Here is an 18,494-nt window from a genome sequence, read left to right on the forward strand (position 1 = left end):
GGTTCAATCCTCAGCACCACACAAATGAACCAGGCAGGATGGCGCACACACACAGGCTTGAGAGGCTGAGACAGGAGGATACTGAGTTCAAAGCCAGCTTCAGCAATAGTGAGGTACTAAGCACCTCAGTGAGACCCTGTCTCTAAATAAAATACAAAATAGGGCTGGGGGTATGGCTCAGTAGTTGTGTGTACCTAAGTTCAAAAACAAAAACAAAAAAACCCCACAAATAAAATAAAGGCATGCTGTCCATCTACAACTCTGCGGTAGAGCACCCCTGGGTTCAATCCCCAGCACAGCAAACCACCCCCCACATCTGATCAGCTGAATTAGAAAAGTAGCAAAGAATCCATTTACCCTTCCTGGCAATGCAGATAAAGAGCTACAAAACTTGCAAGATCTACTGCTGCCCTGTTTTATCCTTAGGGTGCTCAAGAGAAGAGGGAATTCCTAAAGTGGCACCTTTTTCTAGATCAGCTGTTCTCGATTCCCAGGTGATTTTGCCCTCCAATGGCCGGGGGAAGGGGTGGTTACCGATGTCTGATCAATGTCACAACCAATCAGCAGCAGGTGGAGCTATCCACCTAGTAGGACAGCACAGGGATGCTGCTTATCATCCTATACTGAGCAGGACAGACACCTCACAGCAAGGAATCACCTGGCCCCAAATGCCAGCAATGCCAAGGTTGAGAAACCCTGCTCCCCAGGCACCATCGACATCAACCTAAGTCCTCTGCAAGGCAAGTTTACCCAGAATCCAATTAAGAAGTCAAGCTGTGATGCCAGTTCAACAACAAAAATTAAAACAGCAGCTACTATTTATGATTGCATGCTTAAATAGGCAAACCCATGCTACATACTAGCTCTATCTCATTTAACTTTTATAACAATCCTTTTTTTGTTGTTGTTTCTTTAGTTTTTTGGTACTGGGAATTAAATCCAGAGGCCTTTAACCACTGAGCCACATCCTCAGCCCTACCTACTTTTTATTTTGAGACAAGGTCTCACTAAGTTGCTGAGGACCTTGCCAAATTGCCAAGGCTAGACTCAAACTCGCAATCCTCCTGCCTCAGCCTCCTGGGTACCTGGGATTACAGGTGTGCACCACTCACCAGCCTAAAGATACCACTAATGATAACACAGGGTAATGGGCTGGAGACAGAGACTCTAAGACCTGGAGCCAGCGTGATGACAGAGGCAGAAGCTCTATGAGCTTCTCCTCAGGAAGGTCGGGGTGAGGGAGAGGCACCCACTCTCCTGCTTCCAACTCCCAGGCTAATTTTAGAAGAAACAAGGGAGAAGTAAAATGCCAGGCTGTGTTTTTCTTGATTGCTGCGTCAAATTAAGAAAACATTCAGCGGGGCACAGTGGTGCACACCTGTAATCCCAGCGGCTTGGAGGGCTGAGGCAGGAGGATCACGAGTTCAAAGCCAGCCTCAGCAACCTAGCAAGGCCCTAAGCGACTTAGCAAAACTCTGTCTCAAAATTTTAAAAGGGCTGGGGTTGTGGCTCAGGGGTTAAGCACCCCTAGGATCAATCCCTGGAACCAAAAAAAAAAATACTTTCATAATCCAAGGCCATTATTACACCTACCAAGATTAACCTCATTCCATTTAACACTCAGTTCATTATCAAATGTCCTTGCTTGTACCCAAAAGTCTTTTAGAGTTGGTCTGTTGAATTCGGATCCAAACAAGGGCCGCACACACTTATACCTCTGAAGTTTCTTGTAACCTGGAGCAGCCTCTCTCCCTTTGCCTCTTCACAGGGTTACTTATTACAGAAACTAGGTCAGGTGCTTTACAAAACCTACATCCTGGATTTGACCATTTACTTCCTTGTGTTGTAATTTTAACTTGTTCTTTTATCCCCTGAATTTTCCGTAAGTGAAAGTAGCTGGAGAGTCGGGTTTCGCTTTCTTTGGGCGAGAATAAAAATGCTTCACAGGGGGTTCTGTGTGCTCTGTTCTGGGTGGCCCCAGGTGGGACAGGTCAGCTCCCAACTGGAGTGATACCAAGATTGAGGGTTCAGATGGGAACAGCCCCAGCCCTCCATGGCCCTGCATCTTGGGTCTTCAACTATTGAGCATCACTCTCTGCACTGATTACTTCAAGAGCAGCTACAAGGGAACCTTTTCTGATCCTACCAGTCCAGCCACGTTTAGGAGCTGGAACTCTTCCCTCATCAGCTACGCTTATTTTCAATAAAATTCAACAGACACCAGTACCAAATTGTATTTTTAAAAAACATTTAAACAAAAGAGAAAAGAGAAGATATTTGGGACTGGGGATGTAGCTCAGTGGTAGAGTGCCTGCCTAGCAAGCACGAGGCCCTGGATTCAACCCCTAGTACCGCAAAAAGAGAGATTATTCTGTAAGCGATCCTACAAAAATCCAAAGTCGGTACTTGAGATTTGTCCAATGATATGAAAGTCTGAAGACCTGGGACAACCACAAGACTGTAGAGTGTCTAGTCAAATTTTTGTTCCTGTGACAAGTGAAGGAATTAAAAAAAAAAAAAAGCCAATCTTGATGATGCACACCTGTAATTCCAGTGACTGAGGAGGCTGATGCAAGAGGATGGCAAGTTTGAGGACAGCCTCAGCAACTTAGCAAGACCCCATATCAAAATAAAAAGGGTTAGGGTTAGGGTCTAGGGATGTAGCTCAGTGGCAAAGTGCCCCTGGCAAGTACCAAAAAATTAAAACTTAAAAAAATCTGTCCAGAGTTTTAGACTCTCTGCAAAATAATAAGCTAACTTTTCTGGAGGCAAATCTGAAATAGAGGTCTTACTGGTTTTAAAGCTATACTTAAGTGAATCAGCAGTTAAAACTGCCTGTGAGTACTATGAATTAATTGGAACATCCACACAGGTGGCTGTGATATGGACAAGAAAAGAAAGGTTTTTCTTCCATGAAATGAACAAGAGAAAATTGCAAATAGTAACATTAATATCAGAAAAAGAAATTAAGGTGAAAAGCACTGAGAGTCATACCAAAATGACAAATCGACAGCGAATGACTAAAAAAACAGAGTGAATAAAATAAAATTTGCCACAGTCTGGCTGGGCACAATCAGAAGCCACTTGTCAAAAGAAACTAACTTTATTTTTAGAACCACACACGCCAAACAAAACAGCCTCTCAGGAAAAATCCTCAGAGCCTCAACTGCCACCACCGGCTTTCCACAAGCCTCTCTCTCCCCCCACAAGCTTCTCTCCACCTCCCACAATCCTCCTGCTCTTGAGGCCGATTGGCTGGGTCACGTGGGCGGAGCCAAAAAAGTCCCCCAATGAGCAGCTCCGTGGTCTGAAAGGGCAGGGAAACAGCCCAATGAGCATCACCGCAGAGGAGCCAATCAGCTAGATGTTGCTGGGGCCGAGGAGCCAATCAGCTAGATGTTGCTGGGGCCGCTGTGAGCCAATCATCAGCCGGCAGCTGGAAGTCTGCTGGCAGCTGGAAGTTTGCTGGGGCCCCTTGGGCTGTGGCTCTCAACAAAAATTAGGGTGTGTCAAACAAGAACCATTAAAAACATAGAAACTAACAAATGCAATAGTAGTAGTAGTTTCATTCCTATCAAGCACACAAGTGAAGACAAATGGATCTGAAAAATATAAATTTGTCTAAAAAAATACTCAATTTGGCAGTCATTAAACAAGTAAATGGAGAACTGACTTTCTTCAAGTGTTCACTTCTGAAAATGAATTTATTTAAATAAAGAGGTAAACATCTTGGGCTGGGGATGTGGCTCAAGCGGTAGCGCGCTCGCCTGGCATGCGTGCGGCCCAGGTTTGATCCTTAGCACCACATACAAAGATGTTGTGTCCGCCGAAAACTAAAAAATAAATATTAAAAATTCTCTCTCTTTAAAAAAAAAAAAAAAAAGAGGTAAACATCTTTATGCTACTATACTGAAATACAGTAAGCCTGCCCTGCCACAATAGCTCCTGTTACTTAGTTGGGCATGTTTCTGTATTCCCATCTCTCCCTCTTCCCACATAAGGACTCTCATCCCAAAGCCAACCCATAGCAATGAATAAGAGCAGATAATCTAAGCTGAGCCCAGGGGCACATTCCTGAAGTCCCAGTGGCTCAGGAGGCTGAGGCAGGAGGATTCCAAGTTCAAGGCCAGCCTCTGCAACTTAGTGATGACCTCAGCAACTTAGCAAGACCCTATACCTCAAAATAAAAATTAATAAAAGGGGTCTGGAGATGTAATTCAGTGGTAGAATGCCGTTGGGTTCAATTCCCAGTACCTCCCCCCCAAAAAAGATAATCCATACCAAGTAAGGCTTCTTGGGAATTTGAGTTGAAAAATAAGAAAAAACTTGGGCAGTTTAAGAGGAATAGCAAGAAATAATGTGAGAAGTGGTTGAGCCATATTAATGGCAGAGAATTGGAAGGAAGATCCTGAACTCCTGCTATGAGCTCTCATGTTTTCATGAATCCAGAGCTCCCTTTCCACTTCGGTCTCCAGGTCCATCCTGGGATTGCTTGATGCCCTCGTTACACTCTTCTTACTGTTCCACAGATGTCTATCTTAGTTAGCTAGGGCTGCTATAACAAAGTACCACACAGAGAGTGCTGTACCCAACAGAAATTCATTTTCCCACAGTTCTAGAAGCGTGAACTCCAAGTTCAAGGTGCCAGCAGGGCTGGTTCCTTCTTGGGAACCAGAAGAGACTAATTTGTTCTGGGCTCCTTGACGTGTCGAGTGTCATCGTCTCCCTCTGGACATGCAGGTATCCTGATTTCCCACTCCTGTCAGCATATCACCCATGATGGATTAGGGCCACCCACTGACTTCAATCTAACCTCATCACCTCTTTAAAGGCCTTTATCTCCAAATATAGTCACATTCTGAATACTGGGGGGCAGGATGTCAACATGAATTTCGGGGGAGACATAATTTAGCCCGAAACGCTATCTTTAAAAATATCTCCTTTTGATTTAAGCTAGCTTCAGTGGGCCTCTGTTGCCTGGAACCGAATTATTCTTACCAAAATAGCCAGATTTTGTGATGTGCTATTATTCTTTCAGGCCTCCCAACATTTTAAGCTACAAAAGAGCAATAACACTTTAATGGTTCCTTGACTTCTGCCTCCATGATTGGTCCAGAAAACATAAAAGGCACAGGAAGAGTTCTGCGGATGCTGTGGGGTGTCATCCAGGGCCCCCTGCAGAACCGAAGCACTTATTCCGCCAGCAGTCAAGAGTGCCAGCTGCAGAGAGTGCACAGCTAAGTCTTAGAGCAAGAGCCACCAAGAGAGTCACCTCACCCCAAGTAATGCCCCCTTTCTGGGAGGCTGCCTGCATCCAGTGAGGCAGAGGTCCAAGAGCTCATCCTTAACTCTGCCCAGGACATCTCTGAAGGGCAATGCAGATGGGCTGAGACCTCTGTGCCAAACGCATCACTGTTCAACTCTCGCTCTACCCCGTCCTGTGCTCCCTCCACCCTGTCCCTGCAGGGATACTGATCCTGAGACCGCTGGCCAATAAATATCCCGCACACAGATCTGCCTCAGAGTCTCCTTTTCCAAGAAACCCAACTTGTAGTCTATTCTATAGATGAAACTGTACTGGACATAAACACAAAAGAGAAAAAAGTGAACCAGATACGGGGTTAATTTCCTCTTTTCCATTTCTTGCTGTGGGAGAATCTTGTCAACCTTCCATCTCATTGCCAGAGACAGGGTTCTCAACCTGCGGCTCCACACATCCCCTCCCACCTTCCATCCCCACCCATAGGCAGAAACTAGTCACCCCACTCCCCCAGAACAGCAGGGGGCACCACAGGCCCCAGCTCCTTCCCTGGGTCTGCAGCTGCTCATCTGAAGTCTCTGGTCCCTTCAGAATCAGGCTGGGGGTAGAGACCAGAGGAGAGAAGGTGGTAGAGCACAGGAACCCACCTAGGAGAAGCCGGTCCTACCCCTGGCTGCCCCTGCAGCTGGCCTCTGTCAGGAGCCTGAGTCCAGGAAGCAGAAAGTGCAGCTCCTAAGCAGAGCCATGCGCCCTGCTGGCCCCACAGTCCTGCTGCTCCTTCTGCTGGGTGAGCTCGTGGGGTGCCGTGGAGAGGGAGAGGAAGGTATCATATAGAACAATATGACTCCACCGAGGGGAAGCTACTCATGAACAGTGTGACCCGAGAAAGTCCCCGGAGGTTACTATGCCCTGCACTGTGCTAATGCTCCTGGCTGGATACAGCAATGACAAAACAAAGATCCCTGTCTTCATGAGACTTATAATCAAGGCACTCATTAAACATGTAAATTATAAGACATATTAGAAGGTTATAGGTACTATGGCAGGAAAGGGCATCTAAAGTTCAGGGGCAGGAGGTGTCTTGTAATACTAAACAGGGCAGTCGGAGCAGCCTCAGCCTCACTAAGGGTGTCTGAGCAAAGACCTGAAGGAGGCTGGCGGTGCCAGAGTGCTTGCTTAGCATGTCCAAGGGCCTAGATTCAATCCCCTCACTATGAGAAAGACAGAGAGAGACAGACAGACAGACAAAAGAACAGAGCTTGATGGAAAAGAGTAAGCAAAGAGTGTCCAGGTAAACTGTACTTCAAACAGAGGAAACAAAAAGGGCTTCTGACGTATGTGGTTCATTTATTTTTCTGGCCCACAGTGACTTTTTTTCTTTCTTTTTGTGATACTGGGGATTGAACCCAGGGGTGCTCTACCCTGATACTATTTTTTGAGGCAGGGGCTCACTAAGTGGTGGAAGCTAGAACTCGTGATCCTCCTGCCCTCATCCTCCCCAATCACTGAGATTAGAAGCCTGCCCCACGGTGCCCAGCCTCACATTGATTTAAAAGGACATGCTGAGAGAAGCTTAGAGGTAACAGCAAAGTCAATTCAGACAAAGAACCAGCTCAAAGGGAAACAGCTTATAAATCTCAAAAGCATCTGAGGGCACCATTGTATTTACAATCTAAAACACTGATATTCCTATGATGACCTTAAATCATAAAAAAAAAAAAAAATTAAATCACAGCTGGTAAAAAGGAAAAGACAGGGGCTGGGGTTGTGGCTCAGTGGTAGAGCACTCACCTAGCATGTATGAGGCACTGGGTTCAATTCTCAGCACCACATAAAAATAAGTAAGTCCACTGACAACTAAAGAATAAATAAAGAGCTGGGGTTGTGGCTCAGTGGTAGAGCGCTCGCCTGGCATGTGCGAGACCCTGGGTTCTATCCTCAGCACCACATAAAAATAAATAAGTGAAATAAAGGTATTGTGTCCAACTACAACTAAAAAATAAATATAAAAAAAGAATAAATAAAAAGGCAGGTAAGTATGGAATTATCAAAATTCCAAATAATGGGTAGATATTTATTAATTTTATCCTTGAACATCAATCTGGAAAGTTTAAATGGAAGGGACGCTGCTCTGTTCAGTGGATCTAGACATAAGAAGTATTATTATAATATTAATGATATAGCATATCTTCCTTAGGGTCTTGCCCAGGCTCTTTTCACAAAAAGAAAGGTCTGCGATCAGGTGAGTGGTTTCTACTCAAGACTGTGGGATTTGGTGCTGGGCATGGTGTTGCAGGCCTATAATCCCAGAGGTTTGGGAGGCTGAGGCAGGAGGATCAAAGTTCAAAGCCACTCTCAGCAAAAGCAAGGCACTAAGCAACTCAGTGAGACCCTGTCTCTAAATAAAACACAAAACAGGGCTGGGGATGTGACTCAGTGGTCGAGTGCCCCTGAGTTCAATCCCTGGTACTCCTCCACCCCGCAAAAGACTGTGGGGTTTGAAACTGGAATAGGATTGAGCATTAAGTCTAGGGAGGGGTCTGGTCCTTCAGGGACATGGGAGTTTGCAGATGGTAAGATGGGGACCACAGGAAAGGACTCCAAGATATCCACAGTGCGCTTTCTCTTCTCTCCGTAGTGTGTGGTCGACCTTCTCATGAAAGCCGCATCGTGGGTGGCCAGGATGCTGCTGGGGGGCATTGGCCATGGCAGGCCAGCCTGCGCTCTTCCGGCGACCACATCTGTGGAGGGTCCCTCATCAGTGACAGCTGGGTCCTGACAGCAGCACACTGTATAAAATCGTGAGTTCCTCTTGGTAGCCAGCCCCCGGCAGGGCGTCCATCAGTATCTGAATGATTTCATGATGAACCAATAGACCAATGAAAGTGGTGAGAAGAGCAGGGCAGAAAGAAACCAGAGGTCACTCTGGACTCCAGAACTAGGAGCCTGTGGGGACGGGGCATGGAGGCAGAAAAAGAAGTGACAGAGACAGCACTGTATTAGACACTTTTCTAAGTTTTTATCAAATCATTTCCTAAATATCAATCAGGAGGTTTGGTCTTGAATTTTCTTGGATCACAAACACATTCTGAGTTCTGTCTTGGAGCCATCATGTGAGGGAAGCAAGCGGCCCACATGGAACCGGTATCCTTAGCTGACAGCCAGCCAAGGCCCAAAGCCAACATCAGTGACCCTGGAAACGGGGTGCTCCCCCATCCAGCACTGAGATGACTGCAGACCCCCTGACCACAGCCCTACGATAGTCCCCGAGTCAGAGGCAGCCCATTAAGTCACACCTGACTTCCAACCCACAGAATCTGTGCGGTAAAATGTTTGTCGTTTGAAGCCACAAAGCTTTGGGACAAAGATGACTAATAGGCACAGAAGTCAAAATAATAGGACTTTTCAATAACAGTGAAAGCTCAAAGAAAATGGAGGAATGACTTCAAAATGCTGAGGGAAAATGATTTCCATCCTAAAATTCTACCCCTATACAAACTGTGAACTAAGAAGGGGGAGGAAATAAGACGTTTCGAATATGCAAAGCAGCAAAAATGTTACCTCCCACACACAGTTCATCAGGAAGTTACAGTAGACTGCGTTTCGCCAAAATAAATGGGGAAAAAAGAACAAGAAAACATGGGACCCAGACAAAAGGAGAAAGAGCACAGAAGAGACTCTCCAAGAAAATCACAAAGAATAAAGGAAAGAGCCAAGATGACAGCTGTACAGTGGCCTAGATGGGAACAGCAGGGCACAGGGCTCCAAAAGACAGTCCCTAAAAGGCCCGACAGGTCCAAAAAAATTGGGTGGGACTTAGACTTTTGGGAGACAGTTTGGGGAAAGAATGAGGAATTAGTGATGGGTATATAAAAGAACTGAGAAAACACAGTGAGAAACATTAACTCCAGGAGAAGCAAAAGATTTTACAAGAAATACAATCACAGGACCCAATGTGACCCACAGAGAATAATGCTGACGTAAGCCGGGGGTGGGTAATCCCAGCCACAAAGGAGGCTGAGGTAGGAGGATCACAAGTTCAAAGCCAGCCTCAGCCAACTTAGCAAAGCCCTAAGCAACTAGGTGAGACCCTGTCTCTAAACAATGTATAAAAATGGCTGGGGATGTGACTCAGTGGTTAAGGCCCCTGGGTTCAATTCCTAGTACCGATAATAATAATGATAATAATAACAATAATAATGCCAACATAGTTGGGGGAACATACACATTATATACTGATCTAACAAAAACTCAGGATGACATTAGTTAAGAAGACACAGGGAAACAAAGATGAAGACAGCACATGGACAATGATGTTAAGAAAGCTCCAACTGCCCGGCACAGTGGCGGACGCCTACCATCTCAGCAGCTCAGGAGGCTGAGGCAGGAGGATTTTGAGTTTAAAGACAACCTCAGTACGAGTGAGGCCCTAAGCAACTCAGTGACATCCTGTATCTAAACAAAACATTTAAAAAGGGCTGGGGTGTGGCTCGATGTTTAAGGGTCCCTCAGTTCAATCCCTGGTACCAAAAAAAAAAAAAAAAAAAAGANGCAGACCTTTCTTTTTGTGAAAAGAGCCTGGGCAAGACCCTAAGGAAGATATGCTATATCATTAATATTATAATAATACTTCTTATGTCTAGATCCACTGAACAGAGCAGCGTCCCTTCCATTTAAACTTTCCAGATTGATGTTCAAGGATAAAATTAATAAATATCTACCCATTATTTGGAATTTTGATAATTCCATACTTACCTGCCTTTTTATTTATTCTTTTTTTATATTTATTTTTTAGTTGTAGTTGGACACAATACCTTTATTTCACTTATTTATTTTTATGTGGTGCTGAGGATAGAACCCAGGGTCTCGCACATGCCAGGCAAGTGGTCTACCACCCAGCTCCATCCTCACCTGCCACATCAGGAACTCGGTATACAGAACTGGAAGGGCATTTTTGAGAAAGAGCATAGCACCATTTTTCTTGAAAATACGAGGGAAATTAGAAAGGGCTTAAAAAGCTGAAAGTGACCACCTCCAAATAAATAATGTAATCTGATAGTGGTGGAGCAGGAAACTTTTAAAATTTATTTATTTTGTACATTTTGTTAAACTGCCCGACATTTTTAATCATAATAACTTGGGTTACATTTTGCCTTAAAATTTTCTGTAGAGATGGACGTATACTGGTCAGAACAGCAATCAAAACTGGCCCTAAGGAGCAACGATTACTAAGTACCTAGGTGATGGCCGAAACCTTGAGAAGGGGAAGGGGAAGTGGGAGACAGGGGAGAACGTGCAGGACGAAGCTGTGGCCATAGCACAGGGAGGGGAGGAAGGAGAGAGGAGACCACAGGCCACCCCCAGTCCTGGATGGAGGTGCCCTGGGGAATTTCCACTCAGCCACCCGCCTCTGTCTCTCTTTTTCTTGATTTTTTTTTTCTTGTTTTGTACCAGGGATTGAACCCAAGGTGCCTGATCACTGAGCCACATCCCCAGCCCTTTTTATTTTTTTATTTTGAGACAGGATCTTGCTAAGTTGCTATGAACTGGCAATCTTCCTGCCTTGGCCTCCTGAGTCGCTGGGGTCACAGGCGTGTGCCACCAGCTACCCCTCTTTCTTACGTGGAGAAGTCGTGCTGGATGTGGGCAGCTTGTTCTGCCCCAGGGAGGCCATAAGCATGCTCACTTTAAATCTCCTCTTCCTTCCTGCCTTAGGTCCTGGGTTTCCTTTTACAGCGTGTGGCTGGGATCCAACAAGGTACAGAACTCCCAGGGGGGCAAGGAGTACTATGTGTCCCAAATCATCATCCATCCCAAACACAACACCACCACTGCAGACATTGCCTTGCTGAAGCTGTCCTCCAGGGTCACCTTCACTCCTCTCATCCTGCCCATCTGCCTGCCCAATATCACAAGGCCACTGACACTTCCAGCCTCTTGTTGGGTGACTGGATGGGGAAAAACTGAGGAAGAATCAGGTAAGAATTTACCCTCTTGTACCTGTACCAGAACATTCGCATTCTAAACATAACCTCACCATAATAAATTTTTAAAATTAAATTAGATCAAGCCAATGATATTATCTACAGTCTTCAAATAAAATACCTTTTGACATTTACGCTTTCGTTGTATTTACTCTTGTATCCTGCCTAGAGTCCAGCTATAGCTGGAAGAGCAGATACTAACAACGGAAACACATAATGACCTCTCTCCGTCAGAAGTTAGTAACCCTGACTTGAAGTTTGGAGAGAATCTGGTATTCTTTAAAGTGGTAGCCAGGTGTGGTGATTTAACTGTACCAAAGGATCCTTCCATAAGCAAATATGATTGGACCCTGAGAGACTTCTGCACTCATGACAGAGTGTGGTCCCTGTACTGATCCAGGTGACTTTAATCTTTCATTCTTATTTTCTTCTGCAGATTCTTACCCTTCTACTCTCCAGGAAGTTGAAATACCCATTTTTAACTATCAGGCTTGTGAACGACTCTTTAACCCCGTTGGCATTTTCATCCCAGGATTGGAGCCAGTCCTGGAAGAAGACAAGATATGTGCTGGTGATGTTAAAAAAAATAAGGATAGCTGCGTGGTTAGTATTGTGGTTTACATATGTGGTGTTGCCAAAAATCTCACAAGAGACGATGCAAGAAAGTTCAGAGGTGAAATGATTGGGAATGAAAGTCTTAACCTAATCAGTGCGTTAATTTGCTGACAGGTACTGAGTGGTACCTGTAGGCAGACAGGACGTGCTAGAGGAGGTGGGTCCCTGGGGGCCAATCCTTGAGGTTTATATTTTGTCCCTCTTGAGCAGAGCCCTCTTTCTCTGCTTCCTGTCACCACCTTCTGAGCTGACTTCCTCCACCATGCCTCTCTGCCATGACGCTCTGCCTCCCCTTAGGCCCACAACTATGGAGGCAGCCATCTATGAACTGAGACCTCGGAAACCATGAGCCGAAATAAACTTTTCCTTTTTTATGCTATTCTTGATCGGTCTTTTGATCGAAGCAACAAAAACGCTGACTAAAAGAGATCTTAATTTGGGGGCTGGGGTTGTAGCTGGGTGGTAGAGCCCTTGCCTCACACGTGTGAGGCACTGGGTTCGATCTTCAGTGTCACATAAAAATAAACAAATAAGATAAATAAATAATAGATAAATAATAAAAGATAAATAAATACCCTTGTATTATATCCTTCTACAACTAAAAAAAAAATTTTTTTTAAAGAAATCTTAATTTGGATCCAAGTTTTCCTACCTGTAAATGGTAAATTAGAGCCAGATGAGGGTTCTGACAGTGATTCTTGTGCTACCTGTATGAAACACTTACTTACAACCATACATTTAATCTCTTTAACGATAAGACTTACTGATATAGACCAGTGGTTAGACTTTTACAGACCTATCAATTTTAATATATTAAGATGGACATGCAATCATTTTTTAAGAACATTTCATCATATACCTTAAATATGTCATTCTGTTGTCTTTCGATCACAACTGTCTGATGAAAAGTCAGCCACCACTTGAATCCTGGTTCTGCCGAGAATGAGGCGGTGTTTTGCTCCGACTGCTATCAATATTTCTTCCTTTACCTCTGACTGGCAGTGGCTTGAAGGTGGTGTGCAGGTGTGGTTTTCTTTGTATTTATTCTATTTACAGCTCACTGTTTACGGGTTTTGATTCTATTTTTTCACTAAACTGTAAATTTTTTTCAGTCACAATTCCTTCAAAAATCATTCTGCCTCATTTCTCTCTTCTCTCCTAGTTGAAACAATAACTTTGTAAGTTGCACCTTTTGATATTTTCATATAGGTCTGTTTTATTTTACTTTTTTCTGTTCTTCAAACTAAATAATCAAACTTAATTCAACTTAATTAGTCTACATTCAAGATCACTGCCTCACTGCTTTAAGATCTTAAAGTTAAGCTCAGCTAGTGAGCTTCTTTTATAATATATTTATTTTTTAGTTGTTGATGGACCTTTATTTTATTTTTTTATATGCAGTGCTGAGAATTGAACCCAGTGCCTCACACATGCTAGGCAAGCGCTCCACCCCAGCTACTATGAGTTACCACTCTGGCCCATGAGATTTTTTTTGCAGGTTTTAGTTTTAGTTTTAGTATGACCATTTGGTTCCCCACCCCACCACACACACACATTTTTCAAAATCTCTGCCAAGATTTCCTATTTCTGTTACCTGTATGTTCATTAATGTTTTTTCCCTTCACATGAGTTGATCACAGTTAAAGTAGCTTTTTTTTTTTGCGGGGGGATGGTGTACTGGGGATTGAACTCAGGACACTCGACCACTAAGCCACATCCTCAGCCCTACTTCGTATTTTATTTAGAAACAAGGTCTCACTGAGTTGCTTAGTGCCTCACTGTTGCTGAGGCTGGTTTTGAACTCTCAAGCCTTGAGCCTCCTGCCTCAGCCTCTCCAGCTGCTGAGATTAAAGTAGCTATTTTAAATCTTTGCCTATTCCAAAATCAGAGTTATCTCATGGTCAGTCTCCAGTGATTGCTTTTTCTCCTGAATAACAGTTTCCAGTTTATCATGGGAATATTTTCCTTTGTCTTTTTGTTGCTGTTTTCTTGTTGTAATATCTAGTAATTTTGGATTGTATTCTGGACATTGTCGGTGATACACTGTGGAGAATGTGAATTTTGGATGTGCCTCCTAAAGCAGATTTCCTGTTTTAACAGGCAGTTAACTTGGCTAACCCCAATAGCTAGCCTATCTCTCCTCTGACAGGCAGAAGCAGTTCTTTAGCTGAGCTGCTCGCGATCCAACCTGTCTATATACACAGTCCGGGAGTCAGCCACAGATTGGAGCACAGTTTGCATTTGGGACTCCCTCTGTGGCTCTCTCCTTCCTGGTATTTCTCCCTTCACTTTCCAACTGACAGCTTTGAACTTTGCCCTCTGATTCCCCAAGCTAGAAAGACTGTAGGTTTCTGTTTAACAGAGAAATACAGAAAATTCTAAATAGGTGGAAATTAACACACTCCTAAATAATCAATGGGTCAAAAAAATGAATCACAAAGGAAATTAGGAAATATTTTTTAAATATTTTTTTTAAAGAGAGAGAAAGAGATACAGAGAGAGAGAATTTTTTTTTAATATTTATTTTTTAGTTTTCGGCAGACAAAACATCTTTGTTTGTACGTGGTGCTGAGGATCGAACCCGGGCCGCACACATGCCAGGCGAGCGTGCTACCACTTGAGCCACATCCCCAGCCCAGGAAATATTTTTTACACAAATATTAAAGTTAGGAATAAACAAGGGGAGCTGGCATGTGGTACATTTCTATAATCCCAGAGACCAGGGAGGCTGAAGCAGGAGGATTGCAAGTTCAAGATCAGCTTCAGCAACTTAGTAAGAAAGACACTGTCTCAAAATAAAAAATAAGAAGGGCTGGGGATGTGGCTCAGTGGTAAAGTGCCCCTGGGTTCAATCCCTAGTACCAAAATAAATAGGTAAATAATGGGGAATATTATTACCAAAAATAAAAAGAATTGTAAGATAATACTATGAATAATGGTATGCCAATAAACTTGAACACTAAGATGATATGGCCAAATTTACAGAAACATGCAAACTACCATAACTAACTCAAGAAGAAATAAATGATCTGAATAAACCGAGGATAGGTAAGGAGACAGCATTAGTGACTTAAAACAAACAAACAAACAAACAAAAAAGCCCAGGCTCAGATAGTTTCACTGGTAAATTCTACTCAATATTTAAAGAAGAAACTCTTCCACAGAAATAGAGGAAGGAACATTTTTTAACTCGTTTTTTTCTATAGCTGTGGGTAAAGCTCAGCTGTCAAGCTTGTGCTTAGCATGCACAGGCCTGAGGTTCAAACCCCAGCACCAAAAGAATTGAACAAATCAAACACTAAGGAAAAACATGTAACAGAAGTAGAAAACTTATACTCTAAACTACAAAAGTATTATTGGAAAAATATTAAAGACCGAAACCCGGCATGGTGGCACAGGATGATCATAAATTCCAGGCCAGTTTGAACAACTAGTGAAACCCTGTTTCAAAATTAAATGACATAATCCCAGAGGCTCGGGAGGCTGAGACAGGAGGATTTCAAGTTAGCAAGGTCCTAAGCAACTCAGAGAGACCCTGTCTCTAAATATAAAGTACAAAGAAGGGCTGGGGATGTGGCTCAGTGGTTAAGTGCCCCTGAGTTTAATCCCCAATACCAAATAAATAAATAAATAAGTGCTTGCCTAGAATACATGGGAACGTGGCTTCAACCCTTTATACTATTAAAAAAGGAAAGGGAGGAAGGAAAAATCAAAGACTTCAATGAAAAGACGGTCTGTGTTCAGTGAACAAAAGACTTAAATTCAACACAATCACTATCAAAACCCTTTTGAAAAGGAAATTTCAAAATCATGTGGGGATGTGGCTCAAGTGGTAGCACGATTGCCTAGCATGTGCAGCGGGGGCTGGGTTCGATCCTCAGCACCACATAAAAATAAAAAAATAAAGATGTTGTGACCACTGAAAACTAAAAAATAAATATTAAAAAATTCTCTCTCTCTCTCTCTCTCTCTTAAAAAAAAAAAAAAAAAAAAAACCCAGCTGGTTTCTTTGCAGAATTTCATAAGCAGATCCTAAAATTCACATGGAGATTCAAGAGGGCCAAATAATCTTGACAAAAGAATAACAAAGCTGGAAGATACACACTTTCTGATTGCAAAATTTACCACAAAGCAGCAGTAGACAAGAACAGGACTGGCATAAGGCTAGACATACAGATGAACAGGACAGAACTGAGAGTTCAGAAATAAACCCTTCTATGTATGATCAATTAATTTTAGTCAAAGAACAATTCATGAGCAAAGAACAGTAATTTCAACAAATAGTGCTGGGACAAGATAAAGTTGGACCCCTGGCCATATATACAAAAATTAATCCAAAATGAATCTATGACCTATAAAAATTAAAACATAACACTTTTTTTTTTTTTTTGCAGTACTGGGGATTGAACCCAGAGGTGCTCTACCACTGAGCCACATCCCCATCCCTTTTCTAGCTTTTATTTTGTGACAGGATCTCCCTAAATTGCCCAGGTTGGCCTGGAACTTGCAGTTCTTTGCCTCAGCCTCCCAAATCACCACTGTTCCTGGCTGGATTTAAAACAATAACACTTTTAGAAAAAATAATATGGGTAAATCTTTATGAGCTTGATTAGGCAACATTTTCTTAAATATGCATTCAGCAACAAAAGAAAAATAGAGTTCTTCAAAATTCGGAACTTCTGGGGCTGGGGTTGTGGCTCAGTGGTAGAGCACTCTCCTAGCACGTGTGAGGCCCTGGGTTCAATCCTCAGCACAACATAAAAATAAATAAAATAAAAAATAAATAAATAAAATAAAATAAACAACTAAAAAATAAATTTAAAAAAATTCAGAACTTCTGTGCTTCAAGGGACACCATCAAGGAAGTAGAAAGGTAACCCTTGAAATGGGAGGAATTTCAAAATCATATGTTTGATAAGGAATCTGCATCTAGAATACATTGAAAGCACATCTTGATAATAAAGACAATATATGCGAGGCCCTGGGTTCACTCCTCAGCACCACATAAACATAAATAAAATAAAGGTATCGTGTCCAACTACATCTAAAAAATAAATATTTTTTTAAAAAAAGAAAGAAAAAGTAGAAGTTTCATAGACTTTGCTCAGGATGTAAAATGAGGCAGCTCCTTTGGAAAACCAGCAATTCCTCAAAAGATTAATTACTATATGACTCAAGGTTCCGCTCCTATGCAAACACCCAGGAGAAATGAAAACATGTCCCTATAATAATTATTTGTGCATTAATTTCACAGCAGTATTATTTATAATAGCCAAGAGGTGGAAACCCCCAGGTGTCCATCAGCTGATAAATGAACAAACCATGGTACATTAATATAATAGAACATTATTCAGCAATAAAAAGGAATGAAGTGCTGATAGATAAGAAAGAGTATGCCAAGTACAAGAAGCTAGTCACAAAAGGCCACGTATCACATGATTCCATCAATATAAAATATCCACAAGAGGCAGATCCTCAGGGGCAAAAAGTAGATTACCAGTTGGCCTTGGGCTGAGAGGGCTAGGAAAAAATGAGCTGAGAACAAATAGGTACAGGGTCTCCTTTGGGGATGAGGAGAACGTTCCAATGTGGGTGGTGGCAATGGTTGTACAACATCCTAAGTATGTTAAAAAACCACCTGTAGGTGCACTTTTATTTTTTATTTTTGGTACTGGGAATTTAACCCAGGGGTGCTCTACCACTGAGCTACCTCCCTAGCCCATTTTAGTTTTTGAGACAGGGTCTCACCAAGTTGCTGAGTCTGGTCTCCAACTTGTAATAATCCTATCTCAGCCTCCCAAATTGCTAGAATTACAGGAGCGTGCCACTGCGCCCGGCTCTTGATAGTGCACTGTCCACGCATGAATGTGTGGTTATATGACTCCTATCTCAAAACTGTTACAAAAAAGAAAAAACAAGACAGAGACATACTAACAGCCATGGTCACTATTACTTCACGTTAGAAATAATTATTTTAACACAAAGAAAGAGCAGTAAGTAACTAAGAACAGAAAGATCAGGGTGGTTCATTCCCTGGATACAGGTAGCATTGTGAGTTAAAAGCCTGATGCGTCAAAAACACATCACATAAATCTTACCTGGATTCACCGGTCAGACAAATATTTTGAAATTTCCAACATATTTTGCTTAGTTCCCCGCCAATTTAGTGATTCTAGAATTCCCGTGATCCTTCTCCAAAGCAGTGGAAGCCCTGCTTCCAGAGAGTTCCATCGGCCTCAAGGCCCAGTTCCACAGAACTCTCCATCCCTGTGACTGCTGTCCTCTGCATGCCCTGCACGGCACTCATGACCTCTCTCTCTCCTAGGGCGACTCTGGAGGGCCTCTGTCCTGCAACATCGATGGTGTGTGGATTCAGATAGGAGTGGTGAGCTGGGGAATGCAATGTGGCAAACTTCTTCCTGGGGTCTACACCAATGTCAGCTATCACCGAACGTGGATTAGTGACTCTGTCTCAAGAGCTGAAGTGCTGGGTGCCAACCATTTGGACTTATCGGACTACTTCTTCCCTGCTGGACTCGTCTGCCTGGCCCATCTGGGCCCCTCCTGGGCCTTTGGGCCTAATGCTATGCCAGAAGGATAAAGAGAAGAGCTGAAGCTGCTAGGGTGGGGTGGGC

At 43.1% G+C, this 18,494-nt stretch overlaps 2 protein-coding genes across 3 annotated transcripts in view; one reads left to right on the forward strand and one right to left on the reverse strand.

Annotated features, from left to right (window-relative positions):
- The window catches only part of Sh3d19 (SH3 domain containing 19), a 171,526-nt gene that overhangs the window by 126,363 nt on the left and 26,669 nt on the right, over positions 1 to 18,494 (reverse strand). The gene's annotated exons all lie outside the window — the stretch shown is intronic.
- Positions 6,005 to 18,460, forward strand: Prss48 (serine protease 48). The gene is made up of 5 exons (XM_048813854.1): positions 6,005 to 6,083; positions 7,899 to 8,061; positions 10,976 to 11,238; positions 11,681 to 11,847; positions 18,185 to 18,460. Exons 1-5 carry the CDS (start codon positions 6,005 to 6,007, stop codon positions 18,458 to 18,460), a joined length of 948 nt encoding a protein of 315 aa, XP_048669811.1.

The sequence above is a fragment of the Marmota marmota genome, unplaced genomic scaffold, assembly GCF_001458135.2.
Source record: "Marmota marmota marmota unplaced genomic scaffold, marMar, whole genome shotgun sequence".
Taxonomy (NCBI): Eukaryota; Metazoa; Chordata; class Mammalia; order Rodentia; family Sciuridae; genus Marmota; species Marmota marmota.

Coding starts and splice junctions, on each gene's coding strand:
- Prss48 (XM_048813854.1), top strand. CDS start 6,005: ATGCGCCCTGCTGGCCCCACAGTCCTGCTGCTCCTTCTGCTGGGTGAG. Junction 6,084..7,898: donor CCGTGGAGAGGGAGAGGAAG/GTATCATATAGA, acceptor TTCTCTCCGTAG/TGTGTGGTCGACCTTCTCAT. Junction 8,062..10,975: donor GCAGCACACTGTATAAAATC/GTGAGTTCCTCT, acceptor TTCCTGCCTTAG/GTCCTGGGTTTCCTTTTACA.